Genomic DNA, 26203 nt, shown 5'->3' with positions numbered 1-26203 from the left:
GCTGGACATTCTCAATTCAATAAACTCAACATTCATTGTATAATTTAAACCATAGGTTTAAACCAAAACTGCCATCTTTTTGTATAACCATACACTGTACAATCACCAGATTGATACATTACAATCCAGATATTGTGATCTCAATCAAACTGACAAACTCTTGTATTCTGAAGGTTTAGATACGTTTGCGTTTTAATTCAACAAAAAGATTGCACGTATCAGGAATGAATGTTTTTATGCGATCGTCAGGCAAAAGGCCAATCAACCAATAAGTTTATAGAACCATCTTGTTCAGTAAACTGGCGCCAAATCACTTGAAGCTGTTTATTATGAATGTGTTTCATTTCACGTGACTATTGGAATTCATATGGTACTGTAAATTGTCCGCGGAGAATTTTGTATTTTAGCCAATTGCTATATACAACGTGATTTAGTTATACACGTGATTAAACTGTTTGTTTTATAATCGAGTCTGATGAACGTTTTCTTTCCACACTTTCACTAACAGGCACTTGCCCCATTTTTTACTTCACAGATTACTAAATGGCTCCTGCGTAAGTCTTTGTTTTTAATACGATTCCAAGAATGCCCGAGATCAAAAGCACACTTTGGCTTGAATTGATTGATCCTTTAATCTGGCTTGGTTCAACAGACATCAACTATCCTTGATTCAGTGAACCTGCTGGATTTCTTTGGCCAACATGTATTTTTGATGGAATTTTTTAATCTGATGATGGGATTTTAGCTTGCTTGGTCGACCTGCCGCTTGGACTATGGAATCCATGATTGTGATTCCTCAAATGTATATATCCTGCTGTGAGGCCTATTGATCCTTGGATTGAGACATGGCTATCACAGTGGGGATTTGGAGGTCAAGTGTTGACTATCTTGATTGATTAGTCTTGAACTTTCCTCTTAAATTTATTTTTCAGACAAGTCCTAAACTTGATTTCAAGCATTTTGTTTGTGCTCGTTTCATTTATTTTCAACAAAATAAATGGGACGTAGTAGAGTTATTATACGGACTTGTTCTTTGTTTTTGATGCACCTGTTTACTACTCATAGTCTGTCTTTTGCTATGCTTACATGCATGCAATAGGGTCAAACATACAACAGACTGAATAGTTGCATCAAAAGAATTGTCACTGTGAGGCTTGTGCTTCACTGTGATTAAATTAGCTACTTTGGCTCCATTGCTTTGTGCATTACGGTTGAGATTTGTCATTACATCTGTAACTTGATTTTACAGCCATATTCACGTAAAACGCAACACTTGTTCTGCAGCCATTTCCATTTTTTGTGTTCTACCAGTTGACATTCTTAATTCTTGTTCCAAGCACAAAATCAATTTTGTTTTTGTTTCTCTGTCAATCACTCAATATTTGTATGAGATTGAGTATTTTCCCAGTTGTGTTTTATTTTACGTGAATACGGCTGTAATATGGTTATGGTGACATTTCAAATCAGTGTGCTGCAGAGTGGTAAATAGCGATGCACCTTGCAGTTGGCTAATTCCACTCATGTGTGGATTGCTGCCTTTTGTTTGGCGCACCAATGGCCAATCCATCCAAGATTTGTCTATTTTTCTAGTCACCACTATCTTGGTAGACTGCATTGTATTCATTGCAATGTTTCTGTACATTGTCATGTTCTGACTCTTGTGTTTGGCTTTCCAGTACCAAAAACGCTGTCAAGCAAGTGACCCCCGAGTCTGTTCTCAAAAAGAGAAAGACTTTTGAGAAGCTTGTTGCCGAACGTGCTACAAAGGCTATTGAGGCCAAGAAGGTACGTGCTTGTTTAAACTTTATTTTGTCGAGTAAGCATTGGACTGTAGATTTGTTGTAGGTATGATGACTTTAACCCGAGTAGCCAGACCCAAACAGGTCAATGTCGCTCTCGTCAACCATCTTTCGGGACTGACCTCAACAAATCTACTTTTGCTGTCAGAATTGATGAATATCTAGACTCTTACCGTCTTTTCTGTTGATTCTGATTTATAGCTCAACAAGACCAAGCGCTCCATCATCTTCAAGCGTGCCGAGACCTATATCAAGGAATACCGCTCAAAGGAGCGTGACGAGATTTTCCTTCACCGTCAGGCCAAGGCCAACAACAGTTTCTATGTTCCTGCCGAGGCCAAACTTGCTTTTGTTATCCGTATCAAGGGTATCAACAAGATTGCTCCCAAGCCCCGCAAGATTCTCCAACTGTTGCGTCTTACCCGTATCAATTCTGGTACCTTTGTTCGTCTTACCAAGGCCACTCTCCAGATGCTTCAGTGGGTTGGTCCCTATATTGCCTGGGGATATCCTAACCTCAAATCTGTGCGTGAGCTGATCTACAAGCGTGGATTCGCCAAGATTGACAAACAGCGCATTCCTATCACCGACAATCAAGTGATTGAGAAGGCTCTTGAAAAGTACGGCATAATTTGCGTTGAAGATCTTATTCACGAGATCTTTACTGTTGGACCCAACTTTAAGCAGGCCAATGCCTTCCTGTGGGCCTTTAAGCTTTCTAACCCCACTGGTGGATTCACTGGAAAGAAGGTTCCTCACTTTATGGAAGGTGGTGAATCTGGCAACCGTGAAGACAGAATCAATGCTCTTATCCAGAGGATGAATTAAGCAAGTTTTGCTTGTGCATTTTGCATGACTGAATATATTTTTATTTGGCAATGTGATTTTTCTATTTGATTTATAATAATGAAGCGAAATGGGCCGCATAGATGCGTGCTGTTTTTATATACTCGGATATTAGTCTTTGGGGTTTACATGAACTTCAGGAATGGCAGTTATCCAGCCAACATTCCACCCACGTGGTCGAGTTCAAAGCATAAAGCAGCTTGAAAAGTTGATCTTTTTGAAGGCAATGGTTGATATTAAGCAGTTGAACGAAAGAGATCACACAGGATATGGTGCTGAACCTCCACATCCACACTGGCCTAATGGTGCAGCTTTGGCCATCAACTTTGTTGTCAATTATGAAGAAGGAGGTGAACACACTGTTATGAACGGAGATGCTACATCTGAAGTATTTCTGAACGAGGTACTGTACACACTGGCTCTATTGCACTGTTCATGTATGTTCACTCATACTTTCCAACTGTTTTAAACTAGACTCCTGGCAGTGCTCCTAAACAAGGTGTTCGTGACATGAACATGGAAACCCAATACGAGTATGGTTCCAGATGTGGAGTATGGCGTATCTTGAGAATGTTCAACAAGCATCATTTTAAATTCACTTGCTATGCAGTGGGTCGGGCAGTTGAGCTTAACCCAGTGGTGATTCGTACCATGGAGCAATCTGGTCATGAAATTGCATCGCACAGTAAGCTTGTATTGCATCATATCGAGGCAATATGCTTTTGAATGTAATGTCCAGATAAACTGCTTTGAATATAACCTGCATGAATGTCAATACGCTATTTTAAATAGACTATCGTTGGATTGACTATCATGGAGTAGACGAGGCTACTGAGAGAGAGCATATTCGATCAGCAATCCTGGCAATTCGAAATGCTTCAGTAACTGGACGTGCACCGGTTGGATGGTATACTGGCCGTATTGGGATCAATTCACGCCGATTAGTTCTAGAAGAGTATCAGAAATTGAATCTTCCTCTCTTGTATGACTCGGACGCTTACAATGATGATTTGGTATGCATTTTAAATGTAGATTCGCGCTGGTTGTATGTCTTGTTGATTCGACTAACCATGAGAATGAACGTAGCCTTATTGGGTAAAAGGACTCGATGAACAAGGCCATTTAGTGATCCCGTACACCTTGGATCAAAATGACATGAAATACTGTGTGGTAAGTTTATCAAGACTTGATCATCTATGCTTATTAGACTGTTTTGACTCGGATCATTTGGACTGCAGTGTGAATTGCTTGACAAGGATTCAACATTGATGATTAAATATACAATCTGTGTAAATACTTAGCCACCCGGATTTACTTCTCCTGATGGATACTTTACATACCTTAAAAATGCATTTGATGTGCTGTACCAAGAAGGTAAAGATCCACACGATCCACGACCCAAATTCATGTCGGTTGGACTCCATTGCCGTTTGGTCGGTAAACCTGGTCGCGCAGCTGCACTTGCGCAGTTTCTCGAGTACGTGGCAAGTCACAAGGACGTGTGGGTGTGTACCAGAGAAGAAGTAGCTCATCACTGGCGTACAGAGTTTCCCTATAAGCCATAATAAATATTAATGGTTTAGTGAGCGATTAACAACGCGTCGTGTCCTCAGGATAACAATATTTTGGTGGAGTTTTGTTGCGAGTGAAGCTGCAAGTTTGGTTGTTACACGAATCGATTTGCAATGGTGTGTATAGAGTGCTCATCCAACCCATCCATCCAGTGCATGCATCCATGAAACCCATACGTTCAATGCATGCATCTATTCATACTCCTTTATGCATGCATCCAAGTATTTGATCAAGTCATTCACTTGCATTCTTAGTGATGGCTGAATCGTTTGGACATGTTTTCAAGTGGTTCAGCACATCAACACACTGAAATACCCTCAGACTACAGTTTAATGAGGCTCTGGATTGATCTAGTCATTATTGTTCAAGAGCATTTTGATCATGTTGTGCATGCTGATGTGCATATCTACATATTGTCTGCTCAATCTGTCATGCTATAGAAAGATGCATGGGCGGAATGGATTATAGAGTGCTCTGGACTTGTTGAGTGATTTAAACAATAATCCAAGTAATACTGATCAACCCTTTGTTATGGTAATTGTATCTTGGATTCTAAATAGGTCAACATCCCCAAGACTCGCAACACATTCTGCAAGGGCCAGAAGTGCAGGAAGCACACCCCCCATAAGGTTACTCAGTACAAGACTGGAAAAGCCTCGCTCTTTGCTCAAGGTGTGTTGATCTCTGTTTGGCCAGTATTTGGATGTGATGCTGGGTTTAGATCTAGCTGCATTTATGATTGATGCATCCAATAGTGAGCTGCTTGTCAATAACCATTTATTTTTCATTTCATATAGGTAAGCGTCGTTACGATGCCAAGCAGAGCGGTTATGGTGGTCAGACTAAGCCCGTCTTCCACAAGAAGGCCAAGACTACCAAGAAAGTTGTTCTCCGTCTTGAGTGCAGTGTCTGCAAGCACAAGCAGCAGGTTTCCCTGAAGCGTTGCAAACACTTTGAGCTCGGTGGTGACAAGAAGACCAAGGTTGGTTTTGGTTTTAAAGTGATACTTTGGACTAGTTGGGTTACTGACATGTTTTATTTTTATATACAGGGTGCTGCTCTTTCTTTCTAAATGCTCTGCAAATGAAAACCAACACTCTTTACAAGAACTTGTAGTTGTAGGCTTAATGTGATGGATAGGATGCTTCATTTCAATGTTTTGGTCAATACTCTGGAACATGCCTATTTGATGTTTATGGATTCAACAATCCACTTGTCATGTAGCTTCATCAAATGAGAAATAATGTGAGATTCAATCTCGACATTGTCTTTGATTTCTTGCTCAGTCAGTCTAATATCCTCGTTTGCATTTGAATGGATCAAATGCACAACATGCTTGCGAGTATGAAGCATGTTGGCGATAACGAGCTGGTGACCATAGCGCTCAAGCGCTTTACGAGATTTGGGTATCAGAAAAGATTCATCTGTTTCGAGCTTGAACGACACAATGAATCCATGCTCGGCCCATTCATGCACAAGTGGCTTGATCACCTTTGGTACTTGCTCTAATTGCAAACTCAAGGCACCATCAGCCGATTGAATTTTGTGCTCAATCTACAAATATAAAAGTTTAAATTAAATGTAAAGCCCAGATCCAGAAAGCACCGATTCATTACCATTTTGCTATGAGGGATGTAATAATCGCTCACAGCTGCAGCCAGATAATACATTCCATAACATCCCAAAGTGGACATTTCCATAGTAATCTGACGCAAGTAAAAGAGGTAATCGTGCACGGTCACAAACCCAATCTTGAGCAACTTGCAGTTTTTGTTTGCCTGCTCATACAGCCAAGTTAGTCTGAAGATCATGACTGATCAAGTGAGAATAAGACTCGATATACTTGTGCATACACTTACATCCTGATACTTGACTAGAGCGGATGCAATCTCTGACTGGTGCTGATCAACCACTCTCAGATGCCCATCCGGGTCAGCAGTGAGGAAATCTAAAAAGCAGTTTTTGGCATGAGTGTAATGGCGAGTATATGGCTCTAGACTAAACTGTCGATGTAGAAAAAGGACGGCATAACCGGCTTGAATAAAGTATTCAGCTGATGTTGCGCCTCGAGTGCCAGCACTAAAGTTGTCCAGAAACCTTACTGTCTGGTTCTCTAGTGGAACTGTGGTTCCTCCCGACTAAAGACAGTATTCATAACATGATAGAATGACAGTCAATAAAACAATCCATCCTGCTAAACCAGTTGAACACTTACAGATACCAACACCACTCTTCGATTCAAACTGCTATTGTAAGCTACAAAATCTCTTGTGCGCTGAGCTACGTCTTGCAAGTTGCAGGGTGCAGGTGTTGTTGCAAAATACTCTGCATGATCCATACTAGCCTCTGATTTGGATTGATCAAGTGTTCAGCTCAAGTTGTTTTCACGCTGTGCGTTGAATTTGTCAATCTACTCGACTTTCATTGTCACCAGTCGTCATGCAGACTTCAAATCTAATCAAATCTGGATGTCAACTGACAGATTCATTGAAAGTGTAATTTTGGTTAATTATACAACTGTTGAATTTCATGTGTTGCATATTCAATCTGTTATAAGCATAAATGTATGAATTGTCATTCAACATTCTAATTTCAATCCATCGTTGCTAATCTGGATAATAAACAACCAACACATGCATTTACATTGTCATGTCTTGCTTACTTTTAATGATCGTGTGAACCATTTCACACAGTACTCGACCTATAAAACCATTCAATTCCTGCACCAACATTGATATTCACCCATTGCAATCTACAACTTACTACTACTACACGCTCTTGACTGCTTTAATACAATGACTTCAATCAACCAACTGCCATCTTCGTATCAATTTGCAACTTGCAACCCATTGATGCAATCTTGCATGTCGCCATCAGGCAACTACAAACAGAATCCATTTGAAGTCGTGCCATTTTCCAACCCCGCATTGATTCAGCAACTCCAACAGTTTGGAGTTCCATCTGGATTGAGTGGTGTTCATCCTAGTGTTTATTCCAATGTTGGATTGAGTGGTGTTCATCCCAATGTTTATTCCAATGTTTCTCCATTCAACACGCCCAACACGGTCAATGCTTTAAACTCTTTCTGTCCAGTTGATCCATTGAGCCATCACATGCAGATCCCTCGATTCAACCAGTTCAGTCAACTTCCATTGAACCAGATGAACCAGATCCCTCAGTTTGGTCAAATCCCTCAAATTCCTCAGTTTGGTCAACTTCCATTCAACCAGCTCAATCAGCTCAGCCAGATCCATCAGTCTTATCCCCATGCTGGTATGAATGTCCACCATACTGGCTTGAATGTTCCCAACGTCACTCCCATCCAGGAAATCACCAAAGGTAAGTTGATCAAACTACATTTTTTTAAATTTGCATCTGTGTAGTCATCGAGTATATGCCAACACTTTACCATGCTTGTCAGATCTTATTATTGATCGTACTCGCGACTTTAACAACCTCGAGCTTGTGTCGGATGTTGCCGATGCGTGTTCTCAGCCTCGTGCTACTGATATGATCATCAGCCATCTTGCTCAAGGTGTTGTGCCAGCTACCCCTCAGCATATTGCCATGATACTTTGCAATGATCGTTGCATTGACAAATCCGCCAACATGTTGATTGGAAATGTTGCAAACAACATTCGCTTCAATCGTCGAACCAACGAGATTCTTTCCAACCTTGTTCGTGGTATTCCCCACACTCGTCGTGTTGATGAAGAACGAAAAAACAAAACCGATGATGCGATCGATCTTGGACTTGCTCGTTCTGCTCAGCAACTGCTTGCTGGTTCCAATCTTGGTAACTCAGTTTGGGTTGGCCGTCAAAAAGCTGAGCGCAAAATGAAAGCCGTCAGAGAATTGATGACTCCCAATGCATTCGGTCAGATTGATCCATCTGTTCAGATTATGTTGAACTTGATTCCCCAGGTCGAAAAACTGTATGCTAATGGTGTTGGTCCCGCTTCGGTTGTTGAACATCTCTCCGCTTCTGGAACCATTCTCCCCCGTGTTGCCGACTCGTCCATGCTTTTCAATGCAGATGTGTTGGGTCAACGTCAGATTGGATTCGGAGGTATGACAGGATTCAACGCACCTTGGACCAACTCGGTGCAAATGGGTGGTCAGGGTTTCCCCGGTTCGTTCATGGTTTAAATGCTGTCTAGGCAATGATGTGATGATCTGACAGTTCAATCTCATTCACCATTCACCATTTCCAACTATGCCGAAATGAACACGCTTTTCCTTATTTTGTTTAATAGTTACTCAATGCATATTAGTATAAAAGTACACTTGGCATTCTTATGTTAACTCCCAATAGGTTAAACCTTTACAACTGTATCCACAAAATGTAGCACTAAATAAGAATGCTAAAGTGCATGGTAGCAGCCAATCTTACAAATAACGAGTCTCGCTAAATCATTAGGCAACATTGTACTTTTTGAGCTTGTCAACACAATGCATTGGTATTGTTGATGGTGATCAGCATGCAAACAACAATTGCATTACTGAAATGTGCCATCATTGTTTTCTTGAACTAGACTGTGAATGTATCTGATTTCAGAATACAACAGATATGAGTGTGTATAGAGTGATGACATCAAAACAACCGAGCTCAATATTTGGTTCGAAACTTGGCAATCATGCAATACACGATTATGGTAAAACGCAGAAAAAACATTCAAAACTACAGTTTGATTGTGCGTATCATATAGTAGACGTTGCGTTGATTGAAAAAACAGTCGATTTGTAATGAGAAAGTGCAACAAATCATCAAGCAGTATGTATCTCAAAACAGCACTGCAAGATAGTGTTCCATTTACGTGCATGTGTTTAAATGAAAAAGTTTATTCAAATACTCATCTCATATTTTTACAATAGTGTAATAACATTCAACACATTATTTCATGAATATAGTACTAAACAGTTATATTATGCGATTGGTTCGCAGACATCAGCAGAGATACGCATACGCCCCATCATACTTCGAACAACGATTTCACGAGGAATACCTGCCGATTTGCGAATGGCGCTATAAAGTTGTTCACACCATTTCTCTCCTCGTTGAGTTTGAATTGTCAAGGCACAGTCATAGGCAGCTTTTCGCGTGGCAGATTTCTTTGAATTTAAGCCCTGTAGATCATTACAAAATAAATTCAATACGCTGTTTAAAACCATCACCTTATTTTACAAAATAAATACTAACTGATGCAAGCTGGTAGAATATTATATCGTCTTGTTCCATGTCGTTCCATAGACTGTCATTGTCCATAGCAGCTAGATGCCTTGTTAGGAGTTCAAAGCAAAATCGCTTGTCAATATCCATTTTCAAAAGAGCAATGCTACTTTGAAGCAGCTGCTTTTCTTGAATCCGATTCTCAAATGTAGCCAGCACACTATCTACTTCAAGTAAGATGTCCATTTTTTCACTTTTGGAATACTGATTTATACAAGTTAGCCAGTCAATAGAATTTATATCGAGATTAGTAACCATGCAATAAAAAGGTAATCAATGCATACTTTGTAAACTCAAACTGTTCTTACATGGCTATTTGGTTCGTAGCGCAAAACAGAGCTTAAAATCTCTGTTGCATGCTCAAGTATAAACTCGGTTTGATTTGATATTAATTCCCGTAACATGATCAGTGCGTTTCTAATACTAGAAGCTAGTCGTGACTCGTTCGCTAATGCGTCAAGAATCACTTGCACAAATTGTCCAGCACACGATCCCCATAACGATCTACGGCGTTTGCGAGAAACTCGAACAAGTCCCTCTAGTGATTTTGACGATACATTAGAGTCAAATGTGATAAATCTAAAATCGCTCTGCAAAGAATCGTCCGAGAATAGCACTTCTTCAAGTATATCAGGTTGCACAAGGTCAAACTCAATATCAGTTGTTGGTTCATCAAACTCGGCAGCAAATTCAAACCCATTGGTGACCATCACATCCTCTGCTTCAGGAGTAGGCTGCTGTAAATGTGGATCATAGTATGTGTGAATATGCGTAGCCAAGCGAGTGCTGCTTGTCATATCATAGCTTGCGTGATCGAATGCATCGGGGTTCAAAAGAGTGTGACGTTCAATAGAACTAGCAGAAGACGCCGTAGAATGTCTAATATGACGATGTGGCGTAGCATCATCGTTGGTCTGAATGCGTAAACTACCCATATCATAGCGAGGAGTGGGCGTAGCTTGTCTGTCAATATCATCCAAACGCGGCGATATATACAATCCATTTAACCCTGTCACAGAGTCAATATTGTCTGCATGAAGCCATCCATGTTTCTCCAGACTACCCGTACTGCCCTCATCGGCAAATTGATCGTCAGAGTAGCTCATCATAGACACTGGTCTTGAAGAACTGCGTGATAAAGTATCGCTATGCACCGTGGTTAGCGAGTCATCATCCTTATTACCGCTTACAAGTTCATCCGAATTCTATACAAACATTAAACCAATGTGAATAAACAGTAGGAAAATTTATACATCAAAAACAATCAAAATACAAACCTTGAAATACTGAGATCGGGATGGTGACAAGTATGATGCGAGGTTTTTTGCAGAAACTTTGGGCGACACACTCGAGTATGAGCGGGGTGTTGTTTTATGGGGCAAGTTGGCGGGAGAGCCCGACTGGCCAATCTTTGTCGGCTGACACAAAAATCAATATCAGTTAATAAAATAGTTTGTGATGGAATGCATGATTACACGTTTACCTTGACAACGCTTGCTAAAATGCTCTTATCATGCTCAATATCACCCCCAAACAATGCATCAATTGCCTTTTTGTCTATGGATCTAAGAGACTTGATTGCTGTCCAAAATGATTCGCCACCAAGTTCACTGATGGTTTGAATGACAAACTTCAAACAGCGCTGAAAAAATGGATCCGTTTCAGTAGTTAGTGTGATGAGTCGATTCATCATCAGTTTGCAACCTAGTCCATCAGTATAAAACAATCATTAATGAGTAGTGATCCACATTTAACCATCATAGCAAGTGATTGATTGTAAATAAAAATGGGTTTAAAACTCACTTGCAGGTTTGCTTAAAAATGCTTTCCAATGAGTCGAATTTAAATCAGAAAGAAACCCAATACATCCGACACGCATCTTCAAGTGTATAGCGTACTCTGGGTTATTGAGATCCTGTATGATTGCTTCACAAAGAACATCTCCCGCATACTTATCCCTGCACAGTGAAAGAATATTGGCAGAGATTTCACCTACACCGTGCTTGTTTTTCAAGTTGGGATTGTAATAGATGCTGGATACTTTGACGAGGACTTGCTCTATGACTGCACGAGGAAGAACAATAGATTCGACAAAAAGTTGCGTTGCCTGCAACGCAGTATGCACAACTCTAAAATGCGCATCAGTAATTCCCTGTAGTACCAAATCCAGAATCTTTAATTCAGTCCTTGTCTGCAAATCCGTCAACGCCTCGCCTTTTTCCTTGAGTGTAGTGAAATGATTTGCAATAAATTGTAGCGAGTTGAGACGAGTGGACCAGTCTGAATTTCGCATATCAGTCTTGAGCTTTGCTAAATTGATACTATGTTGAGAATGGCGCGATTTGTCCAAGCTTCGTGTAGATCCTACCGAGGCAGTTGAGTGGTTGCGTTTGATTTTTCCAGTCAAATTTTGTGATGGTGTGACTAAAGAGACCATTGAACCAGCTTTCCGATGATTGGCTGCAGATGAGCCCTGGTACATCATGTTGGATTGGTTGATGCGCGAAACTGTTGCAGCACGCCGTGGTTGTGAAAAATCGGATGCATTCGCAAGCGACTCGGATGAGAGCTTGGATGAAACACTATGTGTGCTAGCCTGTGATGCAGGTCGAGAGCCTTCAGAGTGAAAGGATGTTGGTCGAGATGAACTGTGGGTATTAGTGGAGGTTGGAGGAATTCGCATTGGTTTGAATTTTGCCAAGCCAGTGAAATCTGAACTAACTGAAGTAACGTTAGCAACTGGTTTTTCTGGACGAACAACTCGTTGCGCACCACCGAGATGTTCAGTTAAAAATGTCATTCGACCCTGCGTTGATCTTGGCTGATCTGCGTGAGACTGGTCGGATCCAGAGGAAATTACACGGGCAGGTTCTCCAAGTACTCGACGTGGTCCACCAAAAGCAACAGGAGCAGAAACCGTAGACTGTGCCGAGGTAGTAGTAGATTCACCGACTAATGCCAATCTATCCAATTCTAGCGTAGATGCATTTTTAGCAAGTGAAGGTGTATTCAAGGAAGCATCATCTACACCTAATCCATTATCATGACTGTAACCTTTAGAAATTGGACGAGGTTTTGAAGACAGTTTGCCAGATTTTGACTTTTCAATTTTTATATACTTTCTTGCAATTTCGGGTAGATCGTCAACAAATCTAGATTAATGTGAAACGGATAAAAATAAATATAAGCAGACAAATGAGACCGACATGGAAATGGTCTTGTTCATACAATTCAAGTTTGGATTACCTGTCGACACGATCAGGAAACCTATTTCTGTATGTATCGAACATATCTCGAGATAGACTACGAACTTCGTTTGTAGAGTCGACAACACTCTCACGAAGAACATTCTCAAGAACAACAATATAGTTGGATAACGCATCGACGGAATTGACTCGAATCACGGCACATATACACTCCATTGCAGCAATACGCATCGTTTTACTTGCATTCTTGAGTGCATCTGCCAAAGTGGGGATAAAAGTGACAGCACCAGACGACTCGATGCATGACTTGAGAGTTGATGATGCGGTTGATACATAAACTCTGTTGGCTCTTGCCGTGAGCTTGAGAACAGCAGACATCAGAGGGTCCGAAAGAGCATCAAATCTTTCCTTTAAAAAGGATCCCAACGCTTCGACCAGCAGCATTGCAGTGCGAGCCAGACGAGTGCGCTCAGTGGACAACTATGCGTCGTAGCACATAACAAGGAATCAGTTCTAGATCGATGCAACAATCCAGTTCATATACAAACAAGAGCCCACATACACAATTGATTAGAGCAGTTTTGAGTCTAGTCTTGATGATGGCTGTAAAGCCAGACAGTTGGTGGGATCCTCTAGTGATGGCAGTTAGCTTGAGCAGCGCTTCTTCAAACTTTGTCCAGTTCTCTTCAGACTCTCGCTGTTCAAACAAAGCTGCCATTTGCTTGACTTCATATTCAAGAGCAGCTGCATTCGATAGCTGATTATAAGTGTTGATGTATGAGGTTGATCAGTAACCAACAGACGTTTGCATTCCAACCAATGTAGCCTTCAATCAAGCTGAATCAAAGCCCAACAACAGATCATTCTCAATGAACGTACCTCGATGGTATAAGGAATCTTTGATGACATACGATGATGATGTCTGAATGTTGAATGAACAGCTAGAATCCTCGCTTGAATTCGATTTGCAGCCGTACGTAGAATGAAGCTCTGTTTTACTGCGACTTTCTATTTTGCTCTGTTCAATGTTTGGCTTTTCTACTACAAATTGGTTTCTTGTTCAATAAACGCAGCATTCTTATCACAAATTATACGTTTGAATTGTCTTTTTGAACATCTGGTTTCAGACCAACTCGACTGTTCTGGTGCTTTCAATCTCTGCATTTTAATTCCATACATTCGCGCTCTAGTTCAAGTATTTCCTAAAAATGCAACAATACACACTAGAAAACCAATCAACTTTAAAGACAATGTGTTTAGTAAATTTAGCATCAATCACTTTATAAGATGGACTGTTTTTATAGACATCCTGTGTTTCATTTCATGTAAATACGCTGTAATTAAGATCTCCTGCATATGTGCTGCAATGGCATTCAATATAGTCTTATTCAATGTTAAACATCTGGCTTGGCCATACCCTTGGATATCTTTTTATCAAATCCAGCTTGGCGATTGTGATTTCCGCCTCTTTTACCACCACGACCGCCTCGTCCTCGATCACCCCGACTAGCTGGTCCATTTTCACGCTTTTTTCGTGATTGGGATGGTGTCGGTTCACTTGATTCAGGATCACGTATATTGGTGTCACTGTTGTTTTCAGAACCAGTTGTAGAGGGTTCAGTCTTTACATTTTGTAGACTCTTGTTTCCTCGCCATTCATGCTTTTCCAACACAAGATCTTTGCGAGGCTATTTACAAAGTTGGTTAGATTGGACCACTCAGCAAGCCACACATTTTGATGCAACTTACATTTCGTTCAAGCATCTTGAACCATCCTTCAAGCTGCTCATCTGACATTCCTGTTTGCGATCGAATCTGTGCACGACGTGCTGTTTTTCTCTGTGATCTGTCAAACACTTTTGGTTCTACACTATACAATCCAATCAAAAACGCATCCTGTGCATGTACCAACTGGTCTACTTGAATCTTTTTCTGCGACTTTCCATCTACAATATTCTCATCCTCATCAATCATATGCAACTCAATGGTCCCTGCCAACTTGATATCCGACGAATCATACGTGTCGTCATACTCATCATCGTAATCCTCATATTGAGTTTCAAGAATAAGTGCCTTGGTTTTTTGAATAAATCCTGGTCGCTCACTCTCAACATTCGCAAGACGACTAAACCATCCATTGATATTTACATGAGTACTCATCATGCACTCGCTTACACTACAATACTATAAACATAATTCAACTCACTTGGTTTTGCCAAGACTAACTTTGGCAGTATCAACTACTGTGCCTGCATTAAATATATCAAACTGGTCGCCATCAAAAATATTTCGGCGCTGAGAAAGAATAGTATCAATAGGCGCATGTGATGGAATCAAATTGTTAGGAGTCTCAGATACTGGTACGAGGTTGCTAGATTGCAAAGGAGTCGAGATGTCGGAAGTTTTAAATGCCATTTCCTGGTTATTCGGCAGGGATCTAGATTTATATAATCAGATTAAAACTATTAAAAAATAAACTCATTCAAGCCAATTTCATATATACCTTGGTAAATTGCGATCTAAATGCTTGACATATTCAGGCAAATCATTTTCAAGAATTTTCATTGTGACTAGCTCATGATCGTCGTTCATGGCGACCAGACATGCCTCAATAAACCCATCTCCAAGTTCAGGAAACAAATCATGTACCAACGAAATTGAAATAGTACGGTTCATGAGCTCCTCGTTTTTGGTCTACAATCATCAGGCAAAACAAAAAGGTTGAGTTTTTACTTCAAACACACCAACACATTCAAATCACTCTACTTACATTATCAGATGGCTTATTAGTATGTAGAGTTTCTGGACTGTTTTGATGAGTTTCTTTCTTGCAAGCAGCAGCCAATTGATTCTCTTTATCACGCAAGGCAGCACGTCTAGTATTTGCGTTTCCACTAAACGTAACCAATTGTTCCAACGACATCACAAGATAGTCAATTCTGGTAGAATCAAATCCCTCGCTTTGATCCGCACCAAGTAGAATTTCTTGGGCTTGAATGATGCTTTGTAATTGGTCACAAAACCCAAACTTGATTTCAAAATCAAGCAAAAGAGGTGCATCGCAAAGGTAGCGTGCATGACCTTCTACAGTACAAAGTTCTAGCGCAGGAAGAGAAAAATCGCACAAGGCTGATAGAATTGACTCGAATTCTTCAAGTTTATCGAGGTGCTGTCGAGCACGTTGAAGAAACGCAGTATCTACAAGTCGCCATAATAAAGACAAGACTGCTTCTTTAAAATACTTGGATAATCTTGCAATGGGATTGGCTTCTTTATCCAATCCATCTAGTGAGTCATATACATGTGTTGAATACTCTAAAGGAATACCAGTCGAGGCCTGAAAGTGTAATGTACAAAGATCATAGATTCCGACTAAATTCTGGACAAGAGGACTGTCAAATAACTTGGTGATTACCAGATCTCCACCACCACACACCACAGCTTCAATGGATTGCACTAGATCCATAAAAAATTCCAATTCGTTCAAAATATCTGAATTGTCAGAAATAGCCAAAACTGAGTCTGTAGTAGAGTTGGTTGAAGCAGTGTCTGGTACGTCCAATGATGCTTTTGATTTTTGTTTTCTATTATTAGAATAGTTTACATTTGCTCCCTTCTGCCTCCGTCGTTGAATGCTGTGCACCTTGTCAAGTACAAATACAAATGCCTCGATAATTTCATCCAACATGGCTGGCAACTCTAAAAAAACATGCGAGATGAGTGGGGGCATAAGCTCCGTGTTGGCGATGGCGTAGAGTTTACAGATTTCGACAAGTCTTGCACTTGTAAAAACAGATTTGGAACGACAGATGTCAAGCCAAATACAATCTGACCAGTTCTGATGGGTAGGATCGTCTAATGAGAGAAATGTCAGATGTGTTTCCTGAGATTGCAAATTTGACGATGCCAAGTATTTTGAAGGTGGAGTCAATAGTCGAACAGCGATGCAAAACATGATATACTCGAGTCGTCGCTCCAATCCCACCAATAAATCTGTTGGTTCATGAATCAGCGAGTCCTGTTTTTGATGGAATAAAATACGCTGTAAATACATGTTTTTCTGCTCAAGATACGAGTCCAGCCATGCCAGGATGGGAGTGGGGTCGTCGTTTGAATGATCTTTTGAGAGTGTTGCAGATGACTCGATCTTTTGATTCAAGGGTTGCCACAGCACACAACTCCAAAATACAGCATCTGGCAGTTTGATGATATAGAGTGCTTGATCAATATTGATGGTAAGCAACTGTCTTTGGATTTTTTGAAGTTCAGGTTGCAACGAGACTGGACTGAATAGTTGATTTGATTGAATGGGTGGAACGTAGTAGCTCAGACAAAGATCCAACGATGCAGCAGATTGAATTACATTATACTTGGAAGGGGTTTGAATGGGTTCATGCTGCTGAGCAGTAGTGTCATCATATATAAATCCGTCAGCAGTAACCGTCATCACTGAATTGGTTAATTGTAAAGACAAGAAATGGGAATGAAAAGATGACATTTATTCATATTTCAAACATTCAATTTTGTTGTATTTTGACAACACTCGAAAGTATCGAGCAGACTGTTGCTGCATTTCAAAAACAAGAGTTTTTCGTTATAAAACTGTACGATTGGTTTAGATTCATGTAAACTGTAGATGAAACCTCAAACTCGCGTTAAACCAACAAGTTCAATAAACAGTCATTGTTGGATTAAATATAATACATTGTCCTATATTGAATCAACAGGATTGGTGGATTGTTCAACACGCTATTCATGTTAACAAGTCATATTGTCGCTGTGATACACGAAATACAATGCATGATCATGTCATTCAAATCAATAATATACCGATATTTCCAAAACAGCACCAGATTGATGATTTCTCATTCATCCCTCCATTGTTTTATCACCAACTGTAAAGACAAGCAAACCAACTCAACACCCTCAGGAATCAGACTATATAAACCGAATTCCCATCTTTTCATTCGGCTGATTGACTATTCATGAAACATAAGAAACAGTTTGAAAAGGAAGTGAGAGGACTGATGTACGGCTTTGGAGATGTTCCTAATCCCCTTCCAGAGTCTGTCGAGTTAATGGATGAGTTGCTAGTATGGTTTATTCATGACCTGGTAAGATGTATGGAATATCGCATCTAATGATGGTTATCCTTCTAACACTTGATCTGGAGCTTAGTGCGAAACAGCACAACGGAAAGCTACAGGAAAACTCAAGACATCCGATTATCTGGGTGCATTGGCAAAAGATTCAAAAAAACTAGCACGAGCCCATGAGCTGTTGAAACTGGACAAAGAACTCAAGACTGCTCGGGCTGCATTCGACGTTCAGGAATTGACTGGCATTCCACTCAAAACCTCAAAAACTGTCGACAAGTCATGACTGATTCATACACAGTTTCAAATTGATATATACTACAGGTCTTGTTTTATACCACTCCCAGTTCTATTTTGACCCATTAGAAATGAATTCATGCATTCCATACGCTACAGCTGTTACATTTGATGTTTTATTCTTAATCAGGAGTGCTTGCCCACTTTACAAAGCATGGCTTGTATATCTAGCAATTATAGAGTAGTCTGAACCTAGCCAAGCTACAATCAACATTACAATTTTAATTTTAATCTGAGCCAGTAGAGTCGCTTTGGAAACGAGCTAAAAACAGTTTTTGAAATATGCTCAACATCAGCGATGGCAAATCAATCACCTCGAGTAAAATACATTTCGGCTTTATAGTTCAGAGGTAATTGGCGATTTTCTTCCATTGCCTGTCATTCTCTCGGCATCCAAAACGGCAGCAACTTCTGCAATACGATGGTCCCATCCAGACTCGCGCAGCTGTCCGCTAGTCATTCCAGCAGTTTGTTTTTTGGCCAGATCTAAAAACAATCCCAAACTATCGAGACTCAATCTCGGCGATTGCCGCTTTGTACCGTCCTGAATCCCTTTTACTTGTCGCTCAAGTGCCATGTTACGCTCCTTTAACGTTTCTATAAATTCGTATTGTTCTTCAATCATTTTACCCATTTCAAAATGATCGGCTTCGCTAAATTTGATCAACTGGTTCGATTCATCTAATTTGCGCTGAAGCATGTTGATTTGATGCTCATGTTCTTGAATAACAATCTCAAACTCTTGGTATTGGCGAAGATGTCGAGATACATCAGCAACAGTGGCCATCCCGCCAACACTGCCCTTGCTTTCGGATTTGACTTCTGCACCCAGTTTGCAAAAATCACTGGGAAAAATAATATTGTTGGCTTTTTCAAATTCAGACAGTTTGGCACGGATTCCAGTTTCTTTGGTAGATGACTTGATGGAAGTGATCAGGCCTTCAAGTAAACTAATGCGGACATCACGACGGTCAATTTCCTGAATATGCTTTTCAATAAAATTTCGATCATTGAGTTGACGGTTTAAAGGACGGCCAGAACCTGTCGGGCTGTTGTAAGGGTTGGCAGCATGTGCCATGGATATGGGTACACGAGAGGAACGACCTGCGCGAAAATCAAACATCATACTTGCACGAGTGACTGGATCTGCAGGTGGAATTAAACCAGCAGAAAGCATAACCGAAGATCGCTTTCCCTACAAAAAATAAAGCAAGCTTGAATATTTTCGAATCATAAATAAAATAGTTTTAACAAAACAATTTACATCAGTATCGTTGGCAGCAATATTCCAGTCAAGCAATGGCTTTGGAGAAATGGTAGATGATGTCAGAATAAGCTTGGTCAAATGATCAATACGTTCCTTGAGTGCCGTACGAGCCTATATTAATATTTGACAAAAGGGTCAATAAAATACAACCGATGCACTTGGTCCATGTCAAACCGTACCAATCTCGATTCGTGCAACTTCTCTTCATATTTTTGACGCTCAAGTTCACCTAGCCCATATGAACCAGATTCGTTGGTAGATGAGGACTGTCTTTCACGCTCGCGCTCACGCTCAAGCTTTTCATTGGTTTCGGTCAACTTTGATTTCAAATCTTCAATTTCACGACGATATTTTTGAATTAGTGCTTTATCGTCCAGAATCAAGGTGAATTCAGGTTTAGGAACAATGCGTTTAACACGAGAGGCAAACTTGAGCGTGTTGAGAGACTCTTCCAAGTTTTTTGCGGATGGGCTATTCAAATTCACAATCAAACTGATTAGTGCATCCAAGCGTGTTTCTATTACAACTGTCAAGTCTATTTCAAATTACCCGAGTGTTGCAATCACCGAGATGCGAGAGTGTCCGGAAAGTGACGACTGCAGAATACGAGTCAGTTTTGAATCACGGTATGGAACATGTCCACTGTAGAGTTTCAAGATGGTCAGCATCATTAAATAAACACGTTTATTCCACATACAACACAATTCAGCATACCCTGTTTCTTCTGTGATACGGGCAATGACATTTCCAAGAGTGAGAAGTGATTTGTTAATAAAAGAGCCTTCTTTGCGACGTTCAGTATCACTTGTAGCCTTTTCTGAACCCGCAAGATCGATTAGACTCTAAAATAGGATTGAAGCGTATTGAGTAAAATAAAATAAAATGAAAGCATAAAATCAAGTGTCGGACATACTAGATGAGATAGCGTCACACATTTGTCGTCTTTTTTAAGTTTATCGTTAGAAGTAGGCAATGAAGTAGAGCTAGCACTATCGCTGCGTTTTCGACTTTCAATGGTAAGAGTGAATATAGTATGAGACCGTGATGATTTGTTATTGTACTCGGTGTTTCCAATAGAGCGATTTGCTTCACCTCGAGCAATGGCCTTCATCAACTGTTTCGGTGTAGTCACAATCTCTTCCTTTAATGGTGATACGTAAATCCCTTTCTATAATCAAAAGGATCAAATAAAACATGCATATTAGTATACGTAGATTGAACTTGGCATAGATTCTAGTGTATTTCAAGTATGCCTTACTGTGCGATGCTCGTGTATGCGCAAATCTGTTTGCTCGGGACTAAGCAAATCTTTAATAGTTTCATTGTAGATTTCCATGTATGAGACCCGCAGCAGATATTCTCTATCTCCAGATTCCTAAAATTCAAAAGTCAATACAATTTACCTGAAAATATCAAGAAATATAGACTCACAGTGGCAATAAAACGAAACACATCATCTACTGCTTGAGGAATGATACCCGGCTGTTCCTCATATCCCATCATGGAATACGTTTTACCAGATGACGTCTGACCATATGCAAATATAGTGGCATCGATGCCATCCATTGCAGAAGAAACGGCACGCTTGACGGCAGTATTGTACATGAGTTGATTATCGCTTCCATGAAATACAGAATCTAATAGTAGTTTTAGAGTACAAAAAGTAGAATGGTTGATCAGATACAAACGCAGTTATTATTTCATGCTAAAAGTACTTGGATACCAAAATGAAATTCGTCCAGTCTTCTACGTCCAGTCTCGATTGCGAAATCCTCAGAGAGCGATATTTTGGAATTCTGCTCATCAACGATCCATATATTTTTGTGATTGAGTTCGTCTTGAGATGGGGGTCTATATTATTATACAAGCGACAGTCGAGGTAAGTACAAGTCCATATAAATAAACGTCAAGTCGGAGATGACTGTATAGCCTGCAAAAAGTAGCCCATCTACGTTTGCCATGCAAGTTTTGGATTTAAACTTGAAGCTTGAGCAATTTAGCATCACCACATCACACAATCACTCGAGCTGAGTGGGGTTTGATTTTTGTAGGTTCATCACACTAAGGATACCTGACTCTGACAGTGACATGACACAAGTGGCCCTTTTTGTGAGGTCGACGCATGGGTGACGAAGCAGCGAATTTAGCGATTGAAGGAGAGTTTGAACGGGCCATGAGAGTAGAACCAGAGGTAGAGTCCGACAATGGAGAAGAATCCGAGCAAGTAATGGGAGTAGGTAACTCGGTGCAAGTGGATTGAGCAACCGAGGAAATAGAAATGTTGTCCAAAGTAAGACTGCCACCGCCACTGTGAACAGAGCCACTACGATGATCCGAAGTATAAATCATAATTGGTTTTGGACGGACAGAAGCAGCCAAAGTAGGTTTCATTGTTGGTCAGATAGCGATGGCAGTTTGATGGTAAACCATTCATTCACGGGTCAACTTTTTTTGCTTGGAATCATTTGACAGTTTTGTATTCATGACGACTGTTTTGCCTGGTCAACGTTTGGGTCTAGCCGCGGACACTAATGGTTGGTATTGCCATGCTAGTTGAATGTCAGGAATGAATTCCACTCATACAGTATGAATCTATTCTAGCTTCTACTGGAACTTATATCAAAGATGGCTTTGTCTATGCATCTGTCATGGGAAACAAACACATTACTCCTTCCATTGACCCACTCAATACAAAGCCATCTCTTTCTGTTTTTAAAGACAAGCAAGCAAACTCTGGAGTTCCAGAGATTGGCAGTCTGATTATAGGAAAAGTCACTCGTATTAACCCTCGTTTTGCCTCTGTTAATATCATGGTGATTTCCTCTACTCCATGTTCTGAAGTATTTCAAGGAATCATTCGAGTACAGGATGTCAGAGCAACCGAAAAGGATAAAGTACAGATTTACCGATCGTTTCGACCTGGAGATATTGTTAGGTGAGTTGAAGCATTGACTAAATAAAGTCATTGGAAGCTGTTGGTGTGAGCTGCTAGGCTCTAGATGATGCATTACTATGTACACTATTGGCGTTACCTAACGAGTTTGTATAGGGCCAAAGTGCTGTCATTAGGAGATGCACGATCTTATCACTTGTCAACAGCGCAGAATGAACTGGGAGTTGTGTTTGCACAAAGTCTTGCAGGTAACATTTATAAACTGTAATGATTATATTCTTAAACTCGACTGATTGATGGTCATGATTCAACACAGGATGCACAATGGTGCCGATATCATGGGAAGAAATGGTATGTCCAAAGACCAAAGTCACCGAGTATCGCAAATGTGCCAAACCCACAGAATAAATAAACTCGATAGTAATAATCCACATGAACTTGTGCAACGGGAAAGCATAACGAGATTACACGTGGGAGAGTGGTTGGATGAGAATAGTACGCAAATAAGCTCGAGTACTGCTCATGGTCGGTAGATAGACTTTTGTAGACTAAATGCATGTCCAGTCATCGAGTATCGTGCAGATGCAACAGGCCGAGTGCAAACACACTTTTGATTGGTGAATTCAATCTTGAACTCCACAACGATGCATACTGACTATCGTCCTGTAGCCTACAAAAGGCCTAGGTCTGGAAACCCCACTAATGAATCCTTTTCAACTAGTAGCTCTGCCACTACCTCTCTCACTTCAGAATCTTCATCTATTAGAGTGCGCAAGTCTACCATGGCACATTCCTTGACTGAGCGAGCTGTCAGTCTAGATTCTACTACTACGTTGACCCATTCCATGTCTGGCTTGTTTAAAGACGATGCAGAAAAACGACATCAGGAGCATGAAACTGCTCAGATGCTTCCTTGGTGGTCTTCTAACCGTTTAGTCTATTACAAATTCGATGAGTGTCCCGAGTACTTGAAGGACAATGATTGCATTCTAACAAAGTAACTACTCTCAAATTCCAATCCCAGATCTCTCTTATTTATCCGATATTCTTATTGCATGTGTCGCTTTACTCCATTTTATTGGTCTTTTCAATCATTGCAATGTTGGATCGAATGTGCCTTCATTAATCAGCTTAGCGAGTTGCTTGCCTTTGGCACAATTCAATTGCAAATTTTATCAATTCGACACTCGTCGATTCGTTTGCTAATGTTATATTTTATCTGGCAACAACTTGAACATTAGATATCGTGCACATCAGACATACAAGGAGGCTTGGATCTCAACTCTACACTTGCATAATGAAACTGTAGGTGCATGATTAGAACTGCAATGTACAAATCGTGTCTTTAGGAAAGTTGACAACTATTCTGCTACCATGTATGATATGCTGAAATAGGGAAATATATGGACACATCTTGCTCCATTTTTTATAGCAATGACAGGAATGATCTTGCATCTAATTTATTATGATCTCCACCCTAACGCAACATATGCTGACTATATAGCAATATCAGTCTACTTGGGATGTGCTGCATATACATTCATTACATCCAGCTTATTTCATATGCATTTGGGCGTATCACCCACCGTGTTTATTTTTTTTGGGTGTCTAGATTACTCTGGCATATCTGCCTCTATTTTTGGTGGATCGGCCACTACTGCATATTACTTTCTATATTGCGATCCCAATGCTCGTATTGGGTGGATATCTGCTTTAGTCGTCGTTAATCTTGTTGGAATTATTGGACCCATATTCAAGTGAGTTTTTTGGAAATATGTGCTGCTTTAAGATCTGCCAAGTAATTTTATTTAAAACATTTAGGTTTTGGAGCGGCGCTTCATTCCGTGCTGGAAGGGCAATTGTATATTTGAGCAGTGGTGCATGCAGCTGTGCTCCAATCATGTATTACTTGGCTATTCACGGCGTCAAAAACTTGCCTAGCATTCACACAAGTTTTGCCATTCCAGGAATCTTGCTCATGCTTTTTTTATATACATTTGGTGTGATTATTTATGTATTTCGTATTCCTGAACGGTACGTAAATTCCGTTGGCTGTGTTGTTCAAATGTATAAACATAATGGCTACAAACTCGTTGTAATTTTTGTGATTTAGATTTGCACCAGGGTTTTTTGATTTGGCATTTCATAGCCATATGAACTGGCATATTTTTGTTATGGCAGCATGTTGGATGTTATATGCAGGTAATGTGCACTGATTGCTGTAAATTCATACTCTGTCGTGTATTTGCATTGATCTTGGGTTTTTATGATTTTATGATTTTTAGCTTTACTTGATATGATGAAATGGCGGTTAGCACCAAACCATACATGTGAGGCATAAATTACAAATCAAGTGATTGTGCATCGATTAAATGTTAAAGTCAGTAGGTTATAATGATATTTATTTGAGCATGGTTCAAGTAGCGAATGCTATACAAGGACTTTTACATCCAAATATCATTTTGTTGCTTTCAGCACCTCATCTTAAACCACTGGACTAAAAACCCTCAAATAAAACCATTACCCAGTAACCATTTTATCATTGCGATTTGTTTGCCTTGATTTTGGCATCCAGACGAACCTTGGCAGCCCGTCTGCGATCCTTGACCAAAAAGTTGCCAAAAAGCGCCAGCATACTCATCATATAAAACACAAGCATAGCAGCCAAAAGTGGAGGATAGTTTGTATACGTTGGATCTTGACTGGATTCATACCATCCAGTAATACCCTGTGCCATCAAGTAGCAAAACTGGCCCATTTGAAACAAGGTAATAAAAGGTTTGATTGACGACACGCATTTCCAGCCCATTGCCATACAAAGGTAGTAGCCATACATGACTACATGAACAGATGAGTTGAGAAAAACAGAAAGAGCGCTTTCACCTCCTGGTGCCCACATCACAACCAACCACCTAAATAAATCGATAGATTCAGCACAGTTGACCATGGTGCATAAAAGGTAAGTGCATGATCAAACAATTCTAAACTCGTTGGTTAATTGTATTCAAGACTTACTGGACAGCAAGAATCGAGGCATGATGATATACATGCAAAAACGACACTTGATGAAAGTTTTTTTTTAAAATCATAATAAACTAAACAACATGATCACAACATACATGAAACATTAGATTCAATAAAAATACTCAATCAAAAGATGCAACAATAAATGAGAAGCTTACAGTGTCGATGAATTCTGGAACTTTAGAAAAGTAAAACAGCCAGAGAATCTTGGCCAACTGATGAGCCATATTTAAAGCAGCAATGTAAAGATCAGAGATCACAGGTGGTATAAAGTCGACAGTGTTGTTGTATATTACAAGTTAGAATCAAATTTCCAATGTTTAAATCATCTGGTATAATTAGATTTAATCACAAATAAATAGATCTGCAAAATAAACTTACATCCAATGCAGCATCGCTATGATCAACGGAATTATCAAACTGGAATATACGAATGTGATGTTTCTTACACAAAACCAAAGTTCGATACGCCATGTAGGCACTCAAGGCTGTCAGAAACAAGTTGTGAAAGAAAGAGTACGTGTAAAGAGTAAACTTTGAAAACCCACGCATGACAATACAGCCAACAAAAACAATTGAAAGGTAAGCAATAATGACGAGTGCGACATGAATGGGATTCATAAGAGCAAGTTTAGATGCAAGTGGGCTTTGGTGTGTGCGAACCCAGTCAAAGAAAAGTGCGCTCTGAATTGGAAAGTGACGATCAAGAAGAGCTAAGACGAGGTCTTCCATGGGTTTAACATATGGCAAAAGAAGATCTCCACCCTTATAAGCTAGTAAAAGGAAAGTGTCTTCCAATGGCACGCTCATGATATTGCCGATTACTGACTGAAGCATGACTGGTGTGGATATACTAAAGGTTTCAATAAGATTAACAGAATTAAAGGATTTAGAACTATTTTGTTTACTATTAGCTGATGGATTATTAAAGAACTTGCAATGTTGAAGTTGATTCAGCCCAAAAGTGTGGAAG

At 40.0% G+C, this 26203-nt stretch overlaps 12 protein-coding genes across 12 annotated transcripts; 7 read left to right on the top strand and 5 right to left on the bottom strand.

Moving 5' to 3' along the window:
* The first annotated feature begins 505 nt into the window (after positions 1-505).
* Positions 506-2682, top strand: BATDEDRAFT_16591 (uncharacterized protein). The gene is made up of 3 exons (XM_006678836.1): positions 506-554; positions 1677-1785; positions 2001-2682. The coding sequence occupies exons 1-3, from the start codon at positions 544-546 to the stop codon at positions 2625-2627; spliced, it is 747 nt and encodes a 248-aa protein (XP_006678899.1). The 5' UTR covers positions 506-543; the 3' UTR covers positions 2628-2682.
* A 189-nt stretch (positions 2683-2871) lies between these two features.
* Positions 2872-4210, top strand: BATDEDRAFT_30017 (uncharacterized protein; the record flags this gene model as incomplete). The annotated part of the gene is made up of 5 exons (XM_006679008.1): positions 2872-3048; positions 3120-3330; positions 3438-3658; positions 3732-3815; positions 3947-4210. 5 exons carry the CDS (start codon positions 2872-2874, stop codon positions 4208-4210), a joined length of 957 nt encoding a protein of 318 aa, XP_006679071.1.
* A 538-nt stretch (positions 4211-4748) lies between these two features.
* On the top strand, positions 4749-5289 carry BATDEDRAFT_88818 (60S ribosomal protein L44; the record flags this gene model as incomplete). The annotated part of the gene is made up of 4 exons (XM_006679203.1): positions 4749-4757; positions 4778-4889; positions 5015-5199; positions 5269-5289. The coding sequence occupies 4 exons, from the start codon at positions 4749-4751 to the stop codon at positions 5287-5289; spliced, it is 327 nt and encodes a 108-aa protein (XP_006679266.1).
* A 110-nt stretch (positions 5290-5399) lies between these two features.
* Positions 5400-6555, bottom strand: BATDEDRAFT_11615 (phosphopantothenate--cysteine ligase CAB2; the record flags this gene model as incomplete). The annotated part of the gene is made up of 4 exons (XM_006678816.1): positions 5400-5771; positions 5834-5995; positions 6077-6355; positions 6433-6555. 4 exons carry the CDS (start codon positions 6553-6555, stop codon positions 5400-5402), a joined length of 936 nt encoding a protein of 311 aa, XP_006678879.1.
* Positions 6556-7012: 457 nt separating this feature from the next.
* Positions 7013-8366, top strand: BATDEDRAFT_24889 (uncharacterized protein; the record flags this gene model as incomplete). The annotated part of the gene is made up of 2 exons (XM_006678893.1): positions 7013-7556; positions 7639-8366. 2 exons carry the CDS (start codon positions 7013-7015, stop codon positions 8364-8366), a joined length of 1272 nt encoding a protein of 423 aa, XP_006678956.1.
* Positions 8367-9143: 777 nt separating this feature from the next.
* Positions 9144-13562, bottom strand: BATDEDRAFT_24888 (uncharacterized protein; the record flags this gene model as incomplete). Its single annotated transcript, XM_006678892.1, has 9 exons — positions 9144-9344; positions 9418-9651; positions 9756-10652; positions 10725-10865; positions 10931-11151; positions 11251-12599; positions 12694-13133; positions 13216-13410; positions 13533-13562. The coding sequence occupies 9 exons, from the start codon at positions 13560-13562 to the stop codon at positions 9144-9146; spliced, it is 3708 nt and encodes a 1235-aa protein (XP_006678955.1).
* Positions 13563-14047: 485 nt separating this feature from the next.
* Positions 14048-17100, bottom strand: BATDEDRAFT_24887 (uncharacterized protein; the record flags this gene model as incomplete). Its single annotated transcript, XM_006678891.1, has 5 exons — positions 14048-14341; positions 14403-14778; positions 14860-15090; positions 15157-15347; positions 15424-17100. The coding sequence occupies 5 exons, from the start codon at positions 17098-17100 to the stop codon at positions 14048-14050; spliced, it is 2769 nt and encodes a 922-aa protein (XP_006678954.1).
* Positions 17101-17641: 541 nt separating this feature from the next.
* BATDEDRAFT_7439 (uncharacterized protein) lies at positions 17642-17978 on the top strand (the record flags this gene model as incomplete). The annotated part of the gene is made up of 2 exons (XM_006678775.1): positions 17642-17767; positions 17832-17978. Coding segments are annotated over 2 exons (273 nt in total), but the record flags the coding sequence as incomplete, so codon positions are not given.
* A 1649-nt stretch (positions 17979-19627) lies between these two features.
* On the bottom strand, positions 19628-20918 carry BATDEDRAFT_3237 (uncharacterized protein; the record flags this gene model as incomplete). The annotated part of the gene is made up of 6 exons (XM_006678758.1): positions 19628-19784; positions 19863-19955; positions 20028-20155; positions 20245-20481; positions 20572-20688; positions 20766-20918. Coding segments are annotated over 6 exons (885 nt in total), but the record flags the coding sequence as incomplete, so codon positions are not given.
* Positions 20919-21795: 877 nt separating this feature from the next.
* On the top strand, positions 21796-22614 carry BATDEDRAFT_88821 (exosome non-catalytic core subunit CSL4; the record flags this gene model as incomplete). The annotated part of the gene is made up of 4 exons (XM_006679202.1): positions 21796-21847; positions 21915-22248; positions 22363-22454; positions 22523-22614. 4 exons carry the CDS (start codon positions 21796-21798, stop codon positions 22612-22614), a joined length of 570 nt encoding a protein of 189 aa, XP_006679265.1.
* Positions 22615-22850: 236 nt separating this feature from the next.
* BATDEDRAFT_88534 (uncharacterized protein) lies at positions 22851-24720 on the top strand (the record flags this gene model as incomplete). Its single annotated transcript, XM_006679201.1, has 6 exons — positions 22851-23203; positions 23448-23511; positions 23602-23963; positions 24028-24240; positions 24320-24408; positions 24492-24720. The coding sequence occupies 6 exons, from the start codon at positions 22851-22853 to the stop codon at positions 24545-24547; spliced, it is 1137 nt and encodes a 378-aa protein (XP_006679264.1). The 3' UTR covers positions 24548-24720.
* A 25-nt stretch (positions 24721-24745) lies between these two features.
* Positions 24746-26040, bottom strand: BATDEDRAFT_88533 (uncharacterized protein; the record flags this gene model as incomplete). The annotated part of the gene is made up of 4 exons (XM_006679113.1): positions 24746-25118; positions 25222-25301; positions 25389-25445; positions 25612-26040. 4 exons carry the CDS (start codon positions 26038-26040, stop codon positions 24746-24748), a joined length of 939 nt encoding a protein of 312 aa, XP_006679176.1.
* Positions 26041-26203: the final 163 nt, after the last annotated feature.

Source organism: Batrachochytrium dendrobatidis, assembly GCF_000203795.2.
Source record: "Batrachochytrium dendrobatidis JAM81 unplaced genomic scaffold BATDEscaffold_6, whole genome shotgun sequence".
Lineage (NCBI taxonomy): Eukaryota > Fungi > Chytridiomycota > Chytridiomycetes > Rhizophydiales > Batrachochytrium > Batrachochytrium dendrobatidis.
The sequence above is the reverse complement of the archived record's forward strand: the minus strand, read 5'-3'. Positions and strand labels throughout refer to the sequence as shown.